General features: G+C 50.2%; 1 protein-coding gene across 1 annotated transcript in view; it reads left to right on the top strand.

Moving 5' to 3' along the window:
• The window catches only part of st18 (ST18 C2H2C-type zinc finger transcription factor), a 458,310-nt gene that overhangs the window by 405,290 nt on the left and 28,363 nt on the right, over positions 1–24,657 (top strand). The window contains exons 17-21 of the mRNA XM_038809340.1: positions 3–65; positions 2,036–2,104; positions 13,435–13,497; positions 13,590–13,673; positions 18,458–18,679. Coding sequence (XP_038665268.1) covers positions 3–65; positions 2,036–2,104; positions 13,435–13,497; positions 13,590–13,673; positions 18,458–18,679 — 501 coding nt within the window. The remainder of the gene's footprint in view (positions 1–2; positions 66–2,035; positions 2,105–13,434; positions 13,498–13,589; positions 13,674–18,457; positions 18,680–24,657) is intronic.

Here is a 24,657-nt window from a genome sequence, read left to right as displayed (position 1 = left end):
AGTTGCCCAACCCCAGGATGTGATGGTAGTGGCCATGTAACTGGAAATTATGCATCACACCGCAGGTATGTGATACCAGCCTGTTTCAGCACTCAGCCGCTTCTGTGGCTGCCTCCAAGCTGTTTCCAGAATCATGGGCCCAACTCCAGCATGCACCGCCACCAACCCCCCCCCCCCCCCCCCCCCCCCCCCCCCCCCTCCTCCTCTCCACTCCTCAAATATAAATTGGAATTTTCAAGTCACGTTTTCCCAAGCAGGTGCACCAGGCAAAGACATTTCCTGACTCCTGATACCTATCTTTAACATGAAAATTTAGCCGATAATATTAATACAATTGCAGAACTGGGTCCTGATTTCACTGAGGTACAGTGAGGTGACATTCAGTGGAAGGTCATGAGTGCACTTGGGATCAAATGAACTTCCTATAAATTTACTGGCGAGCTTTTATTTTATTTTTTTTAAAAGCTGAAAATCTTAAAACATTCAACTTTTACTGACCAGGAACAAAGGTTTGCATATGCATGTAATGCATGGGTACAAGGTATGGCGATGATGGATAAGGTACAAGTTGCAGTGATTTAACTCCAGTCTTGCGAATAACACTTGACGCTTTACAGCTTCTGCTCTCAGACACAAGTGTGGATAACTGAAGCCTGGATCACAAGTTATAAAAATGATTTGCAAAAAAAATGCATAATTTCTCCATTATGTGTTCTGCCAGCAACTGTATCTTTTAGAAACAGAAAATTGGCCTGCGGTTTGTGGCTAAATTAAAAACTGCTTGCTTGTAAGCTGTGTATTTGTTTTCAAAATGTCTCAAGTGACTGTTGTGCTTATCTAACTGGACACGCTGCAATACTATAGCATGGTAATGATTTTAAAGGAACTACATCTGAATCTTAAGTGATTTAAATTAAGTTTTCTCTTGGAGTTTATCTATTGAAGGAAATGTCATAAATGTATATTTTTCTCTTCTTAGTCCTTCTCAGTTCTATTTCCAAACTAAATAAAAAGCCTTAATATTTATGAACATCACTATTAAAACACACATGATATACAAAAAAAAACTCAAGTTAAAGTTTATTTGCATGGTTAAAATGTTGTTTAGTTGTGCTGGGCCCAAGTTTGTGCAAGCGTGCAATTTTAGACAAGCGGTGGGCAATTTTGCAAGTAGAGTGAGTCAAATGTGCCCAGGTTTAATTTATAAATTGTAATCTAAAATGTTAAATTAATTTGGAGCGCTGGTGCCTCCAATACTAACAGCAAAGAGCGTGCGAGGCATTGAAACACAAGTCGACTATCTATGTTATTCTGCCATATCTGCAGCAATGTCAAGTAGAGGCAACGGAGAGGTGCATTCTTTCAAACATTCATTTTTGCATTCTATTGACCAGTCTTCTTGGTAACTGCGTCATTACATGAGATTGACAAATACCAACGGCTGTTCCTGCGAAAGGTTGAAATCTGAGCTACTTAACTGAACGCACTTCAAATTGAGAATTTTCCTCGTTATGTCACAAATTCCACACTGACAATCAAAAATTTCAGAAACTATCCCTTGTCTTAATTTTAGTATTTCAGTGTAAACTTCTACTAACATTCAAAGCTATATAAATTATGCAGTAAAGACAAATGACCCCATACAATCTTGTAACACATTTCTGAAAGGTACTTAGCGGTGACAGGAGGATGATGTACATTCAGCCACTCACTCAGTAGCTTGTCATTAATAAGATATTTTGTATCATTCTGAAATGCCAGTAATGAAGTTAACTATAACCTGCAACAAATTAATCTGTTAACAAGTGCATAAAAATCCCTTATAATTATTCCATTTTTAAATATTTACACACTCAATAGTGAGAAACGTCCTGTTATCTGTTTGAATGGTCTGATTGTGAACATGAGAGTTTCTGTTGGCGAGTAAAGGTGTTATAAGGTTTCTCCGTCATATTACAATGTTTTCTTGCTTAGAAAATGTTCATCTATTCTCAGAAAGGTAATGGAAAATAAATATTTACTTTCTTTTTTGCAGTGTGTCTGGTTGTCCTTTGGCTGACAAGAGCCTTAAGAGTCTTATGGCAGCCAGCTCCCAAGAACTGAAGTATGCTTTCAAAGTCTATTTCACATAATTTTCCAATATCTTTCCATGGTTGACATAGTCAGGCCTGAATGACTGACAGGAGACATGCTGACTACAGTGAGATAGGAGGCGGAATTCTCCCAAGCCCCTGCCAGCATGTTCGATGGTGGGCATTGTGGAAGAATATGCCGAGAGGCCCAGAAATTGGTTTTCACCGGCATGAATCATTCAACTTATTTATTTATTTAAAAAATAAATTTAAATTAGCCAATTCATTTTTTTTCCAGTTAAGGGACAATTTGGCACGGCGAATTCACCTACCCTACACATCTTTGGGTTGTGAGGGCGAGACCCACGCAGACACAGGGCAACTGTGCAAACTCCACATGGACAGTGACCTGGGCCAGGATTGAACACTGTTCCTCAGCGCTGTGAGGCAGCAGTGCTAACCACTGCACTACCATGCCACCCCAGCAGCATGAAGCCAGAGGGCAGCATGAACCTCATTTGTATCCCGTTAATGGGACGTAGATGAAGGCCTGACCGCACAAACCAGATTCTCCTTGATGCCAGCGGGAAAACACACCAGCATGAAGCACATTTGGAACAATCTGGCATACAGATGTCGGTAATCACCTGAACAATACCGGAGTTCCGGGTGGAGACCATCAGCAACCCTGGACTCTGGGACACTACTGCATGGGGTTGGGGATGTACCTGCAGGTGGCCTTTGCAAATGAGGTGTCCCAAAGAAGGTCAGTCTTTCAACCTCAGAATGGTCCTGGAGACCCATCTTCATTCTCAGGAGGGCCATCTTCTGCTCTCAGACTGCTCCCGGAGGTCTATCTTAATTTTCACGAGGGATCCACATTTTTTTCTTCAAAAGTGGGTCAGTGATGTTGAACGCCTTCTAGTTCTTGGACACGGCAGAGAACTAGGTGCCATCAGGCCTATCCCACCCCCCCCCCCCCCCCCCCCCCCCATTAAATACCGCGCACAACACCTGGACACATAATTAATTAGGTCGATGCCAGAAGATTTGGCGTGTTTTCCCACCGGCCTCCTCAGCGGGAAATACTCCGCGTTCCCACCCCCACCATAGTACTTAGTTACAAATTGGGAGAATTCCGGCCATGTCTTTCATTTTGCTGCTGGCACACTAAAGATTATATTCAAAGCTTTCAGTAACAGAGTGTTTTAAAAAGAAATCCTTCAGGAAATACTTTTGTCTGGGCTTTTCCAAAGCAGTTGACCAAGGTGCTTGCTGAGTTCATTAATCTCAGCAAGTGATCTAATACTGCGCAGTGTCCCTCAACTATGGAGGGAGGAGATCAGTCAGGGTTTACATTCCTGATTGCTCTCTAATGATGCTTCTTTCATGTTGTATATCAGTGTTTTTCAAATGTTTTTGCCTGGGGCCTCATTTTACCAATTGGCCATACTTCGGGACCCACGCCAGCTGACATTCGCGACCCACACCGGCCGACCTTCACGACCCACCATTTTTATTTACCTTTAATGTGACAGGTGAGCCTACTTGGTCTTCACGATCTCACTTGATTTGTCATTCAATGTTACACTTTCTGTTAAGAACTTCAGCTGATGATTTAAGTTCTCACTACATCCTTTGAAAAAAGTTTGTCCTCAAACTCACCATGCTTAGACTTCAAATGCCTTTGAAGTTCTGAGGGTTTAAAGCTTCCCTCCATATAACACACATTTGCATCCTGATTTGCACTGGCACAATAGTAAAGCTATACCTTAAAAAAAATCATCTTTATACTGTTTTGTTTCTCATTTCAGCTTCTTCTTAATGGGCTGTTCACCTGATGCCCTGGAACTCACATCAGCTCTGCTTTGTCCTGCTGTCAATTCTCCTGAACTACTCTCTCTCCAGTAGATTTAGCTGTGAGTTCCTGGCATGTTTGTGTCTCTGGCCCTCTCTTCCTTATCACAAAATGATCTATTTTACATTGTTCAATCCTGTTGCTTGCTTGCTGCTAACAAAATGAAGGAATCTCTCTTCAGCCCAGGGCATGAGATGTCAGTGTACGGGACCCGTGACCTGCTCCCTGCCGCCATTTAAGGCAGGAAGACTGCATTGATTTTTAAAAAATCTGCTCCTGGGTCAGTGATGTACCATCAATTGGACGCGAGACACGATGAAGATCCAAACTGTGGCTTTAATCAGCTAGTTGTTAGCCTGGTGGTCAACTACAGAGAAAGGCTGACCGCCAGGAAACCTAGGTACTTATACCCCGCCTCGGAGGCGGGGTCTACTTGCCTCTTGACCAGTTGGCGAGCAGTCACATGACTAGTCCCAGCCAATCAGATGAGAGGCACATGACCAACCAGAGCCAATAGGAAACCAAATAGGCGACAAAAATAGCGGGGCCCTGATAGCTTGTTGGAGCGTCGCGCAGCGCAGGCCTGGGGGAGGGTCGGGGTCAGCGGAGGACGGGGGTGGCGCATGCCACGAGGTCCAGGGGGTTGCTGTGCGGCTGGGGGCATATGCGCGAGCGTTCAGGTCAGCGACCTCCAGGGAGGTTGCATGGGTCCGTGCCTCAGCTAGGCTGAGGGCGTTCTTCTCCAGCAATCGTTGGCGGATAGAGGAGGATTGCATGCCGGCAACATAAGCGTCTCTAATTAAAAGTTCCATGTGCTCAGTGGCCGAAACTTGGGGACAGGAGCACATTCTCCCTAGAGCTGTGAGGGCATGGTAGAATTCGTCGAGTGACGCACCAGGGAACTGCTGTCTAGTAGCCAGGAGATGCCGTGCGTATACTTCGTTGACCGGCCGGAGAAAGTGTCCTTTCAGGATATCAATGGCTGCATCATAATCGCTTTCGTCCTCAATCATTGAATATACCGCCGTGCCCACGCACGAGTGCAGGATGTGGAGTTTCTGCTTCTTGGTGGGTTTGCTGGCTGCAGTTGTCAGGTAACTTGAAACACGCCTGCCAATGTTTAAAGATTGCGGGCGCATTTGAGGCAGGCGGGCTGGTGCGGAGGCAGTCAGGCTTGATTCGTAGCTCCATTCCAAACTTCTAGCTGATTAAATTAATGTACCATCAATTGGACGCGCGACACGATGAAGATCCAAACTGTGGCTTTAATCAGCGTGCTGTTAGCCCGGTGGTCGACTACAGAGAAAGGCCGACCACCGGGAAACCTGGGTACTTATACCTCACCTTGGAGGCGGGGTCTACTTGCCTCTCGACCATTGGTGAATAGTCACATGACTAGTCCCAGCCAATCAGACGAGAGGCACCTGACCAGCCAGAGCCAATGGGAAACCAATGCTCTGCACCAATGGCAGTGCTCCCACTCATATCACCACAGTCAGTACACTGACATCAGGAGGAGGTGGTCTGCCCCGCCCTGCTCTGGCCCTGCGCACTGTTGAGGGGATGCGCATGCGTGGAATGGCTGGCATTCTGAAAGCCTGTTGCAACCATTGGTTAGTACTTCCCGCGATCGAGAACAACTGCAACCCTTGGTCCAGCGACCCTCCAGACACCAGCCCATGACCCAACCGTGAGTCGCAACCCTTGGCGTGAAAATTACTGCTGTATATTGGGGTCAAATTCAGATTCAATAATATTCATTCTCAAATTGCCTGCTGACACTCATTAGGGAGGATCATACGTTGATGGCCGGAGTCTCCCATTTTGAGTCAAAGTGCTGTGATGGGTACAGAAACATGCATTGTTTCCCACTGCAGCAGTCGGTGGTAAACACACCAGGGGCGGAATTCTCCGACCTCCCGCCGGGTCGGAGAATTGCCGCAGTGCCACGCGAATCGCTTGACGCAGCTCTGACGCCGGGGCGCCATTCTCCGATGAATGGCAAAACGGGCGCCCGCACATGGCGTCCGGCCACTCGGAGAATCACCAAAAACAGTCACAGCGGCGATTCGCCGTTGGAGCAGGGATTCTCGGGGCTGGAATGGGCCGAAGTCCCGCTGGCGTAACCGGATGTCACGCCGGCGGCATTCTCGCATGGTCCAAAGCAACGTCAGCCAGTTGTGCTGGCTGATGCTGCGGGAGGAGGTGGACGACGGCGTGGAGTAAACCCAGGGGGAGCGGGGTGTGTTTGACAGCGTTGGGGGTGGTGAGTCGGGAGGGGGAGCGGCACGGCCATGTCTGCGGGCAGTGTAGGGGAGCCTGCCTGGGGTGGGCGGGGAGGGAAACACATCCGGGGGTGTTGGGGGAGGGGGGGCATACATCCGGGGATGGGGGTGGGGAAGGAGCAGTGGGGGCAAAAAAGGTTGCAGGCGGCCACGGCCGCCATGGCAGGGCGGATCCAATACCCAGACCCCATGACGGCGGACACGCGGCTGTCCACCCAACCTGTTCGCTTCGCGGCACAGGCAGCCCGGATGTCCTGTTGTGTGCTAGACACCCGCATCCCCCCAGCAAATTGCCGGCACACACCAGCGGGTATGTCCAGGGTGACACACACAGGAGCCCCCCATGTGGGCACTGCCACCAGACAGTGGCCCTGGCAGAGGAGACGGCCAACAGGTCTGAGGGCACCAAGGGGGCATCGGTGGGGCGCGTGCTGGCAACCGGGCCGGCCATGTCGCCCATGGCACCTGGTTGTGGAGGGGTGTATACCAATGCTGAAACCCTGTCTATCCCACCCCCAACTGATAGTACAATGTTTAGCCATCTTCCAGCGTTGTTGGCAGCCGTGGCAGGGGCTGCTGCCCTTCATGAGGCCCAGTGGGAGTTGGAAAATGGGCCTGACAGGGAGGTGGCGGAACCTGCTTTAGAGCAGTGGGCTGCAGTGGGGCACATGCAAGCCACCCAGGCCGCTCGGCCACACGCTCAAGAGGCACAGGAGGAGCACCACGCTGTGCGGGAGCCACAGCAGGAGGATGACGAGGAGGAGGGTGTGCCACGGCCACGGAGGCGTCCGATGTGACAACGTGTGTACCAGCCCCGCATGTCCTTCGAGGATCTCCCGGACAGAGCGTGCAGGAGGAGACTCCTGCTGAGCCGGGAGACCATCGCCCACATCTGCAACCTGATGGCACACCTGACACCACGTGGGATCTGGGGTGGACATGCCATCCTAGTGGCCATCAAGCTGACGGTCGCCCTCAACATTTTCGCGACGGGGCTGTTCCAGTCGCCAAGTGGGGACCTGTCCGGCATCGCCCAGCCATCGGTGCGCAGGTGCAACCGGGCTGTCACCGACGCACTGTACAACATCGCGGACCGGTGCATACAGTTTCCTGTGGACCGCGACCACCAGGATGCCCACGCAGCGGGTATCACCACTGTTGCCCAGATACCCATGGTGCAGAGGGCGATTGATAGAGTGCACATCGCCATGCGGCCCACGTCGGCGGAAAGGGCCATGTGCCTGAACAGGAAGGGTACATATTCAATGTGACCACAGGATGACGATCCTCCACATCTGTGCCAAGTAGCCTGGCAGTGTGCATGACTCCTTTAGACTCTCCCAATCGTTCATCCTCGCCATGTTTGAGGGACGCCCCCCCCCCCCCTCCTGCGGGGTTGGTTGCTGGGCGATAGAGGTTATCCGTTGCAGTCATGGCTGATGATGCCTATCCGGAGAGCGACACAGACCGACGCAGAGTGCCGCTACAATGATGCCCATGCAGCGACCAGGAGTGTGGTTGAGAGGTGCTTTGGGCTGCTGATGATGCGCTTTAGGTGTCTGGACCGCTCTGGGTGGGCCCTCCAGTACCTGTCAGACAGCGTCAGCCGCATTATCGTAGTCTGCTGCGTCCTTCCCAACATTACCCAGCAGAGGGGCGATGTGCTGGAGGAGGACGAGGCTGGTCAAAATGAGGGGAACTCTTCTCCCGATGAGTGGGATGGTGAGGGGGAAGCAGATGCAGGGACATGGGGGATGGACAGCGCCGCCGCCTGGGCCAGCAGGCACGGGTGTCGCTCGTAGCTGCACGTCTTGACGACCATGGTCGGGGTCAGCAGTGTTGGGCATGGGCACAGACTGCAGGGTTCGGCAACTCCCCCACCACCAACCACCCTCACCCTCCCCAACACTGACCACCCTCACCTCCCCCACCACCTACAACCCTCACCTCGCCCACCACTGACCACCCTCACCTCCCCCACCACCAACAACCCTCACCTCCCCCACCACCGACCACCCTCACCTCCCACACTACCACATCACCCGCATGCATACGACCCCTCCATGACACATTCACTTGTGGCACAATGCGATGGGGGCAAACAGTTGATGTTGTAAGTGGATCTGGTACAAGCAAGGAGGATGATGACAACCTGCCGTGCGATGGGCTCTGAGCCATACATCGTTCAACAATGTCTGACTCATGGCCACATCAAGACCCTCCACCTGGGTGGACCCTGCACGGGGCCCAGACACTGCATCCCATGGCCCTGGCGTATAGCTGGGGGCAGGTTGGAGTGGGAGAACCATGGGGGGGGGGGGGGGGGGCGGGGGGCCGCACGTCACAAGCACCGGAGCTCACCTTCTATCGCAGCGCCCCTCATACACACTGGCACACAGTCCCCGCCCGCATCGGACAAAATACAGAGGCAGCTCACATAGGTGTGGAATGTGTTTAATAACAGATATCCTATACATGTGCCCTAGCACATCTAACTATTCTGTGCCCTGCACCCATGCCAACTTACTCATCAGTGTCTACCTTTCTGGCCTATGACCACGTCTCAGTGTTCCCCCAGACGGTACAGCAGAACTGGAGGTGGACTCCTGTGATTCCTGCCCTGTGACTAGGGTCCCCTTTGGCGGCTGTTTCCTGGGGCAGCCCGGCCTGGATGGGCCAGGCTGCACCTCGGACAATTGGGATGGCGTAGTGCCACCCTGTTCTGCCCACTGCCCACCAGATGCACCAGGGACGGTACTGGGGGGAGTCCGAGGTGGCTGCCCCTGAAGGGGGAGCCGGAATGGGCCCCAGAACCTCCTCCTCCCTCGGGGTGCCCGGTGGCCCCCGGGGCTCTCCATGGGATGGGGGTGCGAGCGGATCCAGCACCCGGGCACCACCATCACCTGGCGCTGTCAGTCCTGGAGGCCCGTGCTGGTATCGAACAGGGTCTGGACATTCGCAGCCATGGAGCTCAGGGAGTTCACCATCCCTGTCTGGTTGTGTACAATGCCGTCCATCACCCGGGCAATGGCGCTGATGCTCTCAGCGATGGCCTGCTGGGACTGGGCCATGGACTGCTGAGACCACGCCAGGTTGTTGAGCGCCTCTGCGATGTTCAGCTGGCCCTGGCTCATGGCTGCCTGCGAGACGGCACCCCTGTCGTGGGCCGCGGAGTTTGCTTGCACAGATAGCCCCAGGCCCTGCAAACTCAGTCCCATGCCCGACACCATCGCCACCATTTCTCCAACGTGATGTTGGCCTGTGTGGCACTCATGACCGGCACCATTTCCTGCTCCTGGACGCAGATGAACCCCTGCACTTGCATCTGCAGGTGCTGGAAACCGGCCGGCACACTATCACGCCCTTGGGTCCCTGACTGCATCGGGTCTATGGGTGGGTGGGGGAACTCCAGGAACCGGGACCCATCTGAGGCGGCAGGTGTTTGCCGGGGCTGGGCTGCCCTCTGACCGTCCGGCCCCTCGGCTGCTCCCACCTCCACCTGCTGTACCAGATCGGCTTTGTGGTGCAAACCAGTTAGTGTCCCAGAAGCCTCATCACTAAAATGACCAACGGAGGTGAGAGTATCTGTGGTGGCGGAGGGTGCAGGGGACAGCTGTGACGCAACCTCGGTGTCTTCATCAGACCTGCGGTCAGGGGTATCCTGGGGTGCCATGTCCCATATGTTCGTCCCCTCCGTGGTGGTGTCGCGTTGTGTTCCTTCATATCTGTCTGTCCCCTGTGTGCTATTGTCCTGTGTCGCCGTGTTGTGCCTGTCTGTCCCATGTGTGCTTGTTCGCTGTGTCGTCATGCCGTGCCTGTCTGTGCCCTGTGTGCTTGTGTCCTGTTTTGTTGTGTCGTGCCTGTCTGTCCCATGTCGTCGTGCCGTGCCTGTCTGTGCCTTGTCCCCTGTGTCGTCGTGCCGTGCCTGTCTGTGCCCTGTCCCCTGTGTCGCCGTGCCGTGCCTGTCTGTGCCCTGTCCCCTGTGTCATCGTGCCGTGCCTGTCTGTGCTCTGTGAGCTGGTGTCCTGTGTTGTTGTGTCGTGCCTGTCTGTCCCATGTCCCCTGTGTCGTCGTGCCGTGCCTGTCTGTGCCCTGTATGTTTGTGTCCTGTGTCTTGTCTCGTGCCTGTCTGTCCCCTGTCCCCTGTGTCGTCGTGCCATGCCTGTCTGTCCCATGTGTGCTTGTGTCCTGTGTCATGTTGTGCCAGTCTGTGCCCTGTGTGCTGGTGTCCTGGGTCGTCGTGTCATCACTGGACTGGGCCAGAGGGCTGTTGTTGGAGCTGCCCTCCCCATCGCTTGCGGGCTGGACGCCCAGGCGCTGGCTGGGGGCGGTGTCTGCCAGGTGCTCCGGGTCAGTCACCGCGTGGCCCTGTGAGACACAATACACCATCATGGTTAGGCAGGTGGAGAGGGGTGTGAGCCGCGGTACAGGATGAAGGGCGAGTCCTGAGGGGAAATGGCTGGTGGGGGGGGGGGATGGGGGGGGGGGGGGCGGGGGTAGTGTGCTGAGGGAGAAGGGCTGAGGGGAGAGTGCTGGGGGTAGTGTGCTGAGGGGAGGGGAGAGGGCTGGTGGAGAGTGCTGAGGGGAAAGGGGCCAGGCAGGTAGGAGAGATCTCGCTTGGTGGCGTGCGCCTGATCTTGGCATGGGCAATCTCCCGGACCTCGGGTGCACCAGCTATGTCCAGTGCCCTCTGCTCGTGCACGGTGAGGGGCCGCAAGTCAGATTCACCCTCTCCAGTTCGGGCTCACTCCTGTTGGTTATGGGCGCTCTTCTCCTTGGGGAGGAAATGACAGCATTGTTAGGTGGTCCAATGCATGCAGTTGGATCTATGTTGGCATGGGTGCACAGGGCACACGGCCAACGCGGCTTGTATGGGTGGCTGCAGCCAAGCGGATCATGGCTGTGGTTGTACCGTCCCCTTGGGGAAGGGGTGGCTGTCACACACGTTGGGGGTAGAGGGGTTGGTGCCATGAGTACATTCCTGCGTACTCACCCTGGCTGCCCTCAGTAGGTCGTTGAGCATTTTGCGGCATTGCTCGCCAGTCTTGAGTGTCAAAGCAATGGCACTGACGGCCGCGTTCGCCTCCCTCCACAGATGCCAGGCCACGTTGAGTGGGACCCTTTGGCCGGGTCCAGGGTACAGATGCCCTCTCCTCTCCTCGAGAGCGTCCAGGAGCGTCTCCAGGTTGTGGTCGGTGAACCGGGGCGCTGCTCGGCGTGGCGTCATGTTGCTCCATCGGCAGCCTGTGCGCTTGCGTCGCCTTATGTGCGACACTGCGCCGCGTCAATTGCGTGGTGCCACGTCTCCGATGCGGCTCCGAGGCCGCACTTCCCGCTGCGCCCCTGCTGGCCCCCTTGTACGGCGTCGAATGGAGTCCCGGAACGGGCACCGACCGCGGAGTGAAACACTCCCGTTTTGGCGCCGGCGCCGACACTCGAAAAAAATTTAAATTGCTTATTGTCACGAGTAGACTTCAATTAAGTTACTGTGAAAAGCCCCTAGTCGCCACATTCTGGCGCCTGTTCAGGGAGGCCATTACGGGAATCGAACCGTGCTGCTGGCCTGCTTGGTCTGCTTTCAAAGCCAGTGATTTAGCCCAGTGTGCTAAACAGCCCCTCTGGCGTCTGCCGTCGGAGCGGAGAATCGCGCCCCAAATCTTCTGGCCCCGACCTCATTAATTATGGACTCGGATATTTCATCCTGCATTCAGTGGTGGGAAGGCCTGGATGACGCACAATCTGATGTGGTGTCTAGACGCCATATTGAAAAGGTGGCCAATATCACTGTCCTACTATTGAAGAAGGTGGACCTCCTGAAAATGAAGATAAATCTCTGGGAGCACACTGAGGCCGGAAGATGGACCTCCTGAGAATGAAGATAGATCTCCAGAAACATTCGAGACTGGAAGATGGACCATCCTCTGGACATCTAATGTGCAGATGATCCCCCGACCCACCGCTCTGATGTTCCGGGGTCCAGGGTTGCAGGCGGCCACCATCCTGAACTCTGGAGGCACCCCCAGGCATTGTTCCGATGAGTTCCAACATCTGCACACCACGTTGTTCCCAATGTATTTCATTCTGGCATGTTTTCCCATTGGCACCATGGAGAATCTAGCATGGGCGAGTCGGGCCTTCAAATGAAGTTCATGCCAGCCGCTGGAGATTACCGACCCACCATGGCAGATGCCAGCCATCTGTAAATTCACACCCACAAGAAACATATTTCTGGGCCTCATGTCACATACTCCCACTGTGCCCGCCATCAAATACACCGGTGGGGATCTGGGAGAACTTCGCCCTCAGAATTATGCTGTCTTCAGGAAAAAGTAAAAAGAGTAATCTGCTATTTTAAGAGCAGATATCTCGTGTACAAAACAGTTTAAAAATGTGAAGCGGTATACAGTTCCTCAAATCTAACATTCCTAACCTTCGGCACGGTTTTTGGAGAGGGGTTGTGTAGAGCGGAGGCGAGCTGCTTCACTAGAGCAAAGCGGGGGAAGTTGGGATGAAGATTCACATGTTGTTATTCTATAATCGCTCATGGTTAAGTGTTGCGCAGAGGAGAGAGCTTAATTTTAACACCCTGGTTTATGCTGTCACTACACATACCCACTTACAGAAAGGTGTTTTTGATTTTTGACTTCCCGCTTTCTAAGTGGCGACATATTCAGTTTGGAGTAGTCCAACCCATTATTAATAACCCCACAGCCAGCAAACCCGAGATAAGGTAAAATAAGAGGGTTGGTTGATTTTAAACATAACCAAAATGTAGGAAGGGGTTTTCCAACTTCTGCCTTTTGCACACAATAAGAGAAAAAAAGGGGTTCAGAGCAAGACCATGGTGTAAGAGTGACTGTTTCACGGGAGTCCGGAATCCAAAGTTCAATGGTGTATTGGTTCAGAGGTTGGTGGACGGAAACTGTTGCAGGGTGATCGGTCTTTCCAAAAGCGATAAACCAGCTTTCTTCTAGGCAGGCTGAAATCAAGATATGTAACACTTCTTGATCTCTTTTCTTGAACTTCTATTTTAACTCCTTTTTGTGGGTGTAAATTCCACATGATTTATAAGTAATAGGCATTCACCAGTGCTCACAGTGATTTGAAATGTACTAATCTGTTGGAACTGGATTTATTGCCAAATGGTAATCCAACGAGTGAAGTCAAACACATGTCAGCGTTAGTAATGTTCAACATATTCTCCCTCTTATTATGTTAGGTGTCCAACACCTGGTTGCGATGGCTCTGGTCATGTGACTGGAAATTATGCTTCACACAGAAGGTAAATATGGTTACATACTGAAAGACAGAAGGACTTTGTTAAGAAACATCGAATATTCCATATGTGAGTGTACAATCCATTTTATTTTACAGCCTCTCTGGATGTCCACGTGCAAAAAAAGGTGGAATTAAGTTAACATCCAGTAAGGATGATAAAGAAGACTCTGAGCTAGTCAGGTAGGATGAAACACACCAGTCCAATATTAAGAAATTCTGTCAGTTGATAATGGCTTAGACATTATTTTTCATTTTAAAAAAAATCTTTGTTTATTCCTCGGGCAGTAAATTATGGGATCCATTCTACATGTTTGAGCATACGTTGCAGATACGTCATGAGAAATCTTTATGAATCTGTTTTATCCACAGTGAATTCAAATTTGAAATAATGGGCGCAATCGACCTGAATAGGAACAGAGTTCCAAAGTGAGCACGCTTATCCGGGAGTTTCCCAGTGCTCAGAGCGCTGCGAACACCACACTATTGAACGCCTATTCGGGTAGATGCAGGGACTCAGCGGGGAATGCCACGACGAGGTCGCACTTATTCCCGTTTTCTACACTGAGGAGCTCCGCACACCAGAAGTCCTCAGTGCAGAAGGATATCAGGACGCCATTTTTAAATGGTGTCCTGATCTCACGACCACCCCAACGTGACTCCCAAATCCCCCCAAAACCCCAATTCACCTATATGGGGATTCCCCAGGCCCTCCCCACAACCCCAGCAGCCGCGCAGAGTACCCCTGGGCCCTTCCTTGATATGGGTTTGGGGGTACGCTCCTTGTCATCAGGGGTGTCAGGATTTGCACTGTCGGGGAGAGACTGGCCTGCCGTCAAACTTTAGGATTGGGCCACCCGCTCAATATGGCAGCTCAATTTTGGGATTTTGAGGGAATCTGGTGTGCTCTCCATCATGTATGTGAAAGGACTGTGACATGCATCTGGATGCCATCGCTAGCGTCAGCGGAAACCAGTCCCAGTTCCCCGCTGGCGGGAGCACGTAGGGCTGGATTCGCCATTGCGAGATCCTTCACTTCACCGACAGCGCACCCATGCCCGTCGATCTCCCAATGGCGTGGGAGTGCCCTCAATGGGAAACCCCATTGGCCGGCTGCCGGGACGGACTATCCCGCTACTGGCGGGGGCAGGCCGTAGCGGAAAACGGGTGCAACGGGACGGAGAATCCCACCTGAAGTCTCCCGAATGGAGAATCCCAGCCAATGTTTCAGATGGATTATTAAATTGACACATTTTCTACCCGTTTAGGTAGATGTAAAAGAGCTCCTGGCATTGTTTGAAGAAGAGCAGGGAATATTTTCCATGTCAATATTTACCACGCAAAAAAGAAAATTATCTGCTCATTGTTGTATTGTTTCTGCCTAATCGGAAGTTGAGGTTCTGTTCCGTCAGTTTGTGTTGGGCTTCACCGGAACATTTTCAGCAGGCCGAGGACAGAAATGTGAGCATAAGAGCAAATGGTGAATTGAAATGGCAAGTGGCAGGAAGGTTGGGGTTATGCTTACAGAATGAGCAAAGGTCTTGTGCAAAATGGCCAACCATTCTGTACTTAGTCTCCCCAATGTGGAGGAGACCACATTGTGAGCAGTGAATGCAGTAGACCAAATTGAAAAAAGAAAAGTGAATCATTGCTACATTTGGAAGGAGTGTTTGGAGCCTTGGATGGTGAGGAGGGAGGAAGTAAAGGGGCAGGCGTTACAGTTGCTGCAACTCGACAGGATTGTGCAGTAGGAAGGGGGAGTCAGGTGCTGGGAGTGATAGAGTAGCAGACCAGGGTGTCACAGAGGGAACGTTTCCTATGGAATGCTGACAGGGAAGGTATGGGGAAGATGTGCTTGGTGGTGGCATCATGCTGGAGTTGGAAGATATGGCAGAGGCTGATCGGAGGTTGGTGAGGTAAAAATTGAGGGCAAGGGGAACCCTATCATGGTTCTGGGAGGCAGAGGAATGGGTGAGAGCGTAGACGGGGTAATGGGTTGGACACAGTTGAGGACCCTGTCGACCACAATGTGGGGGGGTGGGTGGGGGAAGTGGGGTGGGTGGGAACCTCAGCTCAGGAAAAAAACATGTCAGAAGCATTGTTGAGGAAGGTAGCATCATCGTAACAGATGTGATGGAGATGGACAATCTTTAGAAATGAAGACAGAGCAGTCAAAGAAAGGAAGGGAGGTGTCAGAGATGGAGCATGTGAAGGTGAGAGCAGGGTAGAAGCAAAAGTGATTAATTTTTCCAGATCCAGACGAGAGCACAAAGCAGCACCAATACAGTTCTGATTATACAGGGAAAGAATTGTGGGAGGATGCCTGAGCAGGAATGGAACAAGGAGTGTCCCACATGCCCCACAAAAGTACAGACAAACTGAGGCCCATGCGGGTAACGATAGGCACACCTTTTATTTGGCAGAAGTGAGACAAGTTACAAGAGAAATTGTACAAGAGAACAGGTTCAGTCAGGTGGAGGAGGGTAGTGGTGGATGGGGATGGTTTGGGCTTCTGTTCCAGGAAGAAGCACAGCGCCCTTAGACTGCCCTTGTGGAGGTATGGAAGTGTTGAGAGATTAGAAGTCCATTGTGAAGAGCAGGCAGTTAGAGCCATGGAACTGGAAATGGTGGAAATGACATAGGGTGTCAGAAGAGTTATGAGTGTAGGTCTGAAGGATAAGGTAAAATAAAATAGAGTCAAGATAGGGAGAAGTAAGTTGTGGGGCAGGAATGGGATTAAACAATGGGTCTACCTGGGCACTCCTGTTTGTGGACTTTTGGAAAGAGGTTGAAGTGGCCTGTGTGGGGTTGCGGTATTATGAGGTTGGAAACTATGGAGGGAAGATCTCCAGAAGGCGTGAGATCAGTAAAAGTCCTGGAAACAATAGTTTGACATTCGGTGGTGGGGACACGATCCAGGGGGAGGTCAGGAAAATAATTTGACAGTTGGTGCTCAGCCTCTGCAAAATAGAAGTCGATACATCAGACAACAGCACCACCTTTGTCAGATTTAGTTGTGGATTCCTGGGACATTGGGACCCAATCTGGAGTTTACGGGCCTTTACTGGTGAGACAGATGATCCCTGAATAGAGCCAGGACCAATATCCTCAGTTTGTGCTATGGGGGAGGATTTAAGCTACATTGATGGGGTGATGGAAACCAGGTTGTAATTTGAGAAAGAAGTGATAATATTCACCAAGGATTTGGGAGAAATACGTAACACTGGAGTAAGAAATAGTCAGGCCTTACAAGGGGCCAGATTAAAAGGTAATAAAATAAAGTCAAAATTAGGTTTACAGTGCATCCATGCCCACACATTAAACTGCAGACAAAAATTACCACATGGGAAAGTGATGTTATGGCAACAACGCAGAAAATAAATTACAATCAAACAAGATCCAGATTGTTTATTAATATTCCTGGGTGCAAGGGCTGGAATTTTCCCATTGGAGGTGAGAAGTAGGAGTCAGGATTAACCCCAATAGCAGTGCTGGCAAGTAGGATTTTTAATCTCTTGAAGGGTGGGACAGCCTGAAATCGAGCCTGCTGCCTCTGACAGAGACAGTAGTGGGCAGATGCCAAAGCTGCCATGTTAGAAAGCCCACATTTGTTCCCGGAAACAATGGACCAGTCAATCATCCCGACCCCCTCACTCCCCTTCACCCCACCCCCCTACTCCCAGTTCAAACCCTAATTCCCTTACTTCTTCACCCTCCTAGCCCCTCACCTCTTAGCCCCCAAAACCCCTTCATGTCTATCCTGCTTGCCCTAGCCCTTCCCATGTAGCCCCTCTTCATATCCCTGAACTCTTACCCCACACTCCCTCTACACCCCTATCCCTTCATACCTCCTCTTCTCCTTACCCCCACCCCTCATATCTACTACCCTAAACCCTTTCCTCTTCATCTTCTTCAACATTCTACCCCCTTTACACCCAGCCCCTATCCCTGTCATTCTCCCTTCCCTGCCACCTTCACTCTATCAACGTGTCCTTCAGCCCACTACCCCCTGTAACCCACGCACCTATTATACACTTTATAAAAATAATTCATATGCCCTATAATAACATTAAAAAGCTTGTACATCTCTAAAAATGAAGAAACATCACTTGAAAGGTAATTGAGATAATATTGTTCTCTTCAGAAGTTTGTAAATCTGTCAAATCTGCATTTTGGTAGGAAGAACTGGGAGAACCAAGGGTGAACTTTTGAAAGTGGTATAGGGACAAAGACATTATTTGTACATAAATTGTTGAAGGAAACAGGGCAGAAAGACATGCAAAATCCCAGGCTGCATAAGTAGTGACATAGAGTATGAAAGGAAGAAAGTTCTGATGGGTGTGTAAAAAAACAATGGTTGTGCCTCGACTGGAGTATTTGGTACAATTCTGCGCACGATAGTTTAGGAATGAATACTTTAGAAAGAGTGCAGGAAAGATTCATGAGAATAATTCCAAGAATGAAGGACTTCAGTTACAATGGATAGATTGGAGAAGTTCGAGTTGTTTTCCTTAGAGATTTCAAAATAATGAGGGCTCTACACAAAGTAGCTAGCGAGAAACTGTTCCAATTGTTGGAAGGATCAGGAACCAAAGGAAGTTGATATAATATGAATGGCCAAAGATTCAATGACGAGATGAAGTAAATCTTTTTGATGTGGTGACTGGTTAAGATCTGGAATGCACTGGCTGAGAGTGTGATGGAGTCAGATTGTGGCTTTCAAAAGGCAAGCGGCTCAGTATCCAAAGCGATACAATTTGCAGGGTTATGGTGATAGGGCTGGGAATTGGTTCTCGCTCTGTTCTGCTCTTGCAAAGAGTGGCATGGACATGGCAAGCTGAGCAATCCTTTGCTGCTGTAACCATTCTGTGATTCTATTATTGTATAATAACTCTTTTCTACATGGGGCCTGATGCCATGGTCAATAGATAAGGTGAGTTACAATGCATTGTTGCTGTCTTTTTAAGGTGCCCAGTGATAGGTTGCGATGGGCAAGGTCATATATCTGGCAAGTACTCATCGCATCGCAGTGCATCAGGTTGCCCTTTAGCTGCAAAGAGACAAAAGGAGGCTTCTCTGAATGGATCCCAATTCCCATGGAAATCTGGCAAAGCTGAAGGTACAACTTGTCCTACACCAGGCTGTGATGGATCTGGTCATATTAATGGCAGTTTTGTCACTCACAGAAGGTTAGTATGGAAGCATTCTTCTTGTTACCCTGTGATAAAAATATAGTTACTTGGTAGCCATATTTGTAATGAATAGATTCTTACTGGGTGACTTGTCCTGCATTACACTTCATACTTTGCTGTAAATTAATTTCATCCATCCGGATTAACTTTGGTTTTTATTCAAAATACTATGACATATGACCAAATTAAGAAATTTAGAAATGTATTGGGTGGGATTCGCCGCCCCACCATGCCCGTTTTCTGGTGTGGCACACCCCCGCCAGCAGCGGGATCCTCTGTCTCAGCAGCCAGCTAATGGGGTTTCCCATTGTGGGCAACCCCATACCGTCGGAAAATCTGCAGGCGTGAGTACGCTGCCAGCAAAACGGAGGATCCTGCCAACGGAGAATCCAACCCATTACATTTGTTTCATATTAAGTGGTGAGTCAGAAAACAGAGCAGCTTAAAAGATGGTATAACAAGAGGCGAGCAGTGTTGTGATCTGAGATGGGATATATTTTCATACTGGTGCTGTTTCCCTGCAAACACTTAACATGCCAATATCTCTGTGCACTTTTTAAACCCATGCATTAACCCAATAACTCCAAATGCGTTTGCTGAAAAATGTAGCCCCTTTTCGAATGAATTGAACATAGTGCTCAGCTATTTGCAGAGCCACTCGAGCTGAATGCGGAATGATGGATTCTATTTGCGACACTCGCTGGTTGGAAAATATACACAGAGAAAATATACAAGCAAAGGATGGAGTGACCTTGAGTCTTCAACATTGACTCCAGACCCCATGAAGACTCATGTCATCACATGGACAAGGAAACGTTCTGCTGAGTACCACCTAATGCCCTCCCTTAGCTAATGAATCAGTGCTCCGCCATGTTGAATACGATTTGGAAAAAGCATTAAAGATAGCAAGAGGACAGAATTTGCTCTGGATGGAGGACTTCAATGTCCATCACTAAGGGTGGTTCATAGAGTCGCTACTGATCAAGCTGGCCAAGTCCTGAAGAACTTGACTGTAAAACTATACATGTGGGACGGGATTCTTTGACAGCCCCCCCCCCCCCAGCCCCCCCTCCCCCGCCGGGTCGGAGAATCGCCAGGTGGGCAGCGTGAATCCCACCCCCGCCGACTGCCGAATTTGGGATTTGGCGGCGGCGGAAATCGCGCCGCGCCGTTCGGCGGCCGCTGGCAACGCCCCCCCCCCCGGCGATTCTCCGGCCTGCGATGGGCCGAGTGGCTGCCCAGTTCTTGCAGGTCCCGCCGGCATAAATTAGAGTAGGTCCTTACCGGCGGGATCTGGTGGTGCGGGTGGCCTCGGGGGGGGCGCGGGGGGATCTGGCTCCGGGAGGTGCCCCCACGGTGGCCTGGCCTGCCATCTGGGCCCACCGATCCAAGGGCCAGCCAGTGCCATGGGGGCACTATTATTCCGCACTGGCAGCTGTAGCGGTCCACCATTACCAGTGCGGACATGAAGTCCTCTGCGCATGCGCTGGGATGACGCCAGCACATGCTGGCACTCCCGCGCGTGCGCCGGCCGGCGGAGGCCCTTCGCCGCCGTTTGGCGTGGCACCAAGCCCCTTCCCCACCGGCCAGCGAGGCGCAAACCACTCCGAGGCTGGCCTAGCCCCTGAAGGTGCGGAATCCTCTGCACCTTTAGGGCATCCCGACGCTGGAGTGGTTCACGCCACTCCTTCTCGCCAGAGTTGCCCGCCCTGCCGATTACGGCAGAATTCCGCCCGTGGTGAGAGAAACAGCATGAAGGAAAAGCCGACTTGACCTCACCCTCACCAGTTTGGTGTCACAAATGTGTTCATCCACGACAGTATTTAGTAGAACTAATCATTGCACACTCTTTGTTTAGGTAATGTCTCTTCTTCACAGTGAGGATACCTTCCACTGTGTTGTGTGGCTACCACTGTGCTAAATGAGATGGATCTTGTAGCTCAAAACTGGGCATTCATAAGGTGCTGTGTGTTATCAACATCAACAGTATTGTTCTCAACAACAGTCTGTCACCTTATGGCCTGGAATATTGCTCACTCTACCATTATCATCAAGCCAGTGGGCCAAACATGGTTCAATGAGCATGTACAACATGCCGACATACATAAAAGAATAAAGTCCTTCCCTGAAGAAGGTATGGCATAAAATGGCATGCATGCTAAAACATAAGCAACATGAGATGGACAGACCTAAGCAATCACACAACCAAAGGATAAAATCAAAGCTCTGCAGACCTACCACATTAAGCTGTGAATTGGTGATCGACAATTAAATAACTAAAATGAGGAGGAAGTTCCATGATGTCATAATTTTCAAAGATGGCAGAGTCCAGCATGTTGGTGCAAAAAGTAAGGGTGAAGTGTCTGCAACTACATTCAGTTGAAGATGCCAAGTGGATGGTCCATCTCAGCCTCCTGTTGGAGGTTGCCAACATCACAGATGTCAGCCTTCAGCCAATTTGATTTACTCCAGACATTGCTGAGAAAATTGGACACAGCAAAGGCTATGGATTCCAATAACATCTGTGCTGTAAGTGGTGAAGATGCGTGCTCCAGAACTAATTATGCCACAAGCCAAACTGTTCTCGTACTGGTACAACATTAGCATCTAGTCAGTGAGGAGTTATTTTGGCTCAGTAATTATTCTACCTCTGAACCAGAAGATTTGGGTTCAAATCCCACTCCAGGATTTGTTGATCATGGAAGCAGTGTTCATGACGTGGTTCACATCAGCCTGCTAATCCTTCCAACACCCCCCCCCCCAAATTTACACCCACCAACAATAAACAATAATCAGCAACAAATATGTCAATCCCCATAACAATAACAACGATCCCATCCTCCCACCTACCCCCAAACATTAGCCCGCATGTTTACAGAAACAAATGACAAAAAGGAATCAGGGATTACCCATAGTAATCATAGATACACACAGACCCCTCCCTCCCACCCATCCCCTCACAACTAATGTTCGATATTATCCAGTTCTTGAAAGTGCATAATGAATAATGCCCATGACTTGTAAAACCCCTCCGTCCTTCCCCTCAGTTCAAACTTAACCTTCTCAAGAGTCAAGAATTCCCACAGGTCCCCCCACCGCGCTAGGGCATAGGGTGGAGAGGCTGCTCTCCATCCTAACAAGATCCGCCTTTGGGCGATCAACGAGCTGAAGGCTATGATATCTGCCTCCGCACCGTTTCCAACCCTGGCTGGTCCGACACCCCGAATATGGCCTCCCGGGGACCCGGGTCCAGTTTCACGTGCACCACCTTGGAAATTACCCGAAAAACCTCCTTGTAGTGATCCTCTATCTTTGGACAGGACCAAAACAAAAGAACGTGATTAGTGCCCCCCCCCCAACCCCCCCCAACCCACGCCACCCCCCTCCCCCGCAACACTCACACACATCTTCTACTCCGTCAAAGAATCAGCTCATCCTCGCCCTAATGAGGTGTGCTCTGTATATCACCTTCAGCCGTAAGCTGTATCAGCCCCAATCTCGCACATAAGGTGGAGGCATTTACTCTCCGGAGCACCTCACATCAGACCCCCTCCTCTATAACCTCTCCCAACTCTTCCTCCTACTTTGCTTTGATCCCTTCCAGTGTGCCTTATCCTCTTCCAAAATAGCTCCGTACACCACTGACACTACCCCCTTTTCTAGTCCCCTTGTCGTCAGCACCTACTCCAGCAATGTGGATGTCAGTTCCTCCGGGAAGCTCTGTATCTCCTTTCTGGCAAAATCTCAAACCTGCATGTATCTAAACATTTCTCCCTGCTCCAGCACATACTTTGCTTCCAGCTCCTTCAATCCTGCAAACCGTCCCCTAAGAAACAAATTTTTTTAGCGTCTTAATCCCCTTCTCTTCCCATTTCCGGAAATTTACATCCCACCTCCCTGGCTCAAATCTGTGGTTCCCCCGAATCGGCATTTCCTTTGACCCTGCCCCCAACCCGAAGTGTTGGCGAAATTGCCTCCAGATTTTCAATGAAGCTATTATTACCGGACTCCCTGAGTGTTTCCCCGGAACTATGTTGCTAGTGCTTTCAGTCCCGACCTCCTGCATAAACACTCCTCCATTCTGACCCACTGGGAATCAACCCCTCTGACCCAGCTCCGCAACTTCTCCACATTCGACGCCCAGTAATAGTACATCAGGTTCGGAAGACCCAAACCCCCTGCCTGCCTTATCCTCTGTAGCAGCACCTTTCTCATTCTATCCACCTTCCCTCCACATATGAATGAGGTAATCCTTCCTTCAATCTCCCTGAAAAACGCCTTTGGCAGGAAAATTGGTCGGCATTGAAAAATAAACAGAAATCGCGGTAACGCATTCAGTTTAACCGCCTGTACCCGACCCGCCAGTGACAAAGCTGCACCGATCCAAATTAAGCCCTCACTTCCGCCCTATCCCCGTAACCCAATAACACCTCCTAACCGTTTTTGGACACTAAGGGCAATTTAGCATGACCAATCCACCTAACCTGCATGTCTTTGGACTGTGGGAGGAAACCAAAGCACCCAGAGGAAACCCACGCACACATGGGGAGAACGTGCTGACCCCTCACAGACAGTGACCCACCGGGGAATCGAACCTGGGACCCTGGCTCTGTGAAGCAACAGTGCTAATCACTTGTGCTACCGTGCTGCCCATAACCTGCTGATTAATGCTCAGATTTGGTTCTGCAAGGATAACTTAGTTCCAGGCCTAATTTACAGACTTGTGCCAAACATGGACAAAAGTGCTGAATTCCAGAGGTGATATGCGAGTGACCTCCCTTGATATCAAGGCAACATTTGACCAATTGCGGAATCGAGGAGCTCTAGTAAAATTGAAGTCAATTGAAATGAACCTGATTCCACAGACCAGAGGCAGACGTAGCACAAAGGCAGATGGTTGTGGTTGTTGGCGTTCAATTATTTTCACCATAGGACATCACTGCAGGAGCTCCTTGGGGCAATGCCTGAGACTGAACCTGGTGCATCTTCAGACAACAGCACTTCAAGAAGGAAACTCGCCACCACCTTCTCAAGAGCAATTAGGGACGGGCAACAAATGTTGTTCTTGTTAGCAATGTTCACATCCCATGAATGAAGAAAGAAAAAAAAGTGAAGTAATAATTATTTTTAAAGTCAGATCACGGACTGGATATAACATTATCCAATTTTAAACATGTCTAATTTGGTTATATCTAGTTCAAACGTATCCTTATTTCATTTTTCATCAGTCTAAGATTAAAGACTAGAAAACAGTTTAATGTATCTTTCAAAACAGCAAATGGTAATTTCTAACTTTAAATCACTCTAAATTGATATCAGTTGAGATCATTGGATTTGTTTATTGTCACGTGTACCGAGGTACAGTGAAAAGTATTTTTCTGCAAGCAGCTCAACAGATCATTCAGTACATGGGGAGAAAAGGGAATTAAACAGAATTCAAGAAAATACATGAGAATACATAATAGGGCAACACAATATATACAATGTAACTACATAAGCATTGGCATTGGATGAAGCATACATGGGTGTAGTGTTAATGAGGTCAGTCCATAAGAAGGTCATTTAGGAGTCTGGTGACAGTGGGGAAGAAGCTGTTTTTGAGTCTGTTCGTGCGTGTTCTCAGACTTCTGAATCTCCTGCCCGATGGAAGAAGTTGGAAAAGTGAGTAAGCCGGGTGGGAGGTGTATGCTGGGTTGATTATGCTGCCTGCTTTCCCCCGGCAGCGGGAGGTGTAGATGGAATCAATGGATGGGAGGCAGGTTCGTGTGATGGACTGGGCAGTATTCACGACTCTCTGAAGTTCCTTGCGGTCCTGGGCCGAGCAGTTGCCATACCAGGCTGTGATGCAGCCCAATAGGATGCTCTCTATAGTGCATCTGTAAAAGTTGGTAAGGGTTAATGTGGACATGCCGAATTTCCTTAGTTTCCTGAGGAAGTATAGGCGCTGTTGTGCTTTCTTGGTGATAGCGTCGACG

Source organism: Scyliorhinus canicula, chromosome 10, assembly GCF_902713615.1.
Source record: "Scyliorhinus canicula chromosome 10, sScyCan1.1, whole genome shotgun sequence".
Taxonomy (NCBI): Eukaryota; Metazoa; Chordata; class Chondrichthyes; order Carcharhiniformes; family Scyliorhinidae; genus Scyliorhinus; species Scyliorhinus canicula.
The sequence above is the reverse complement of the archived record's forward strand: the minus strand, read 5'-3'. Positions and strand labels throughout refer to the sequence as shown.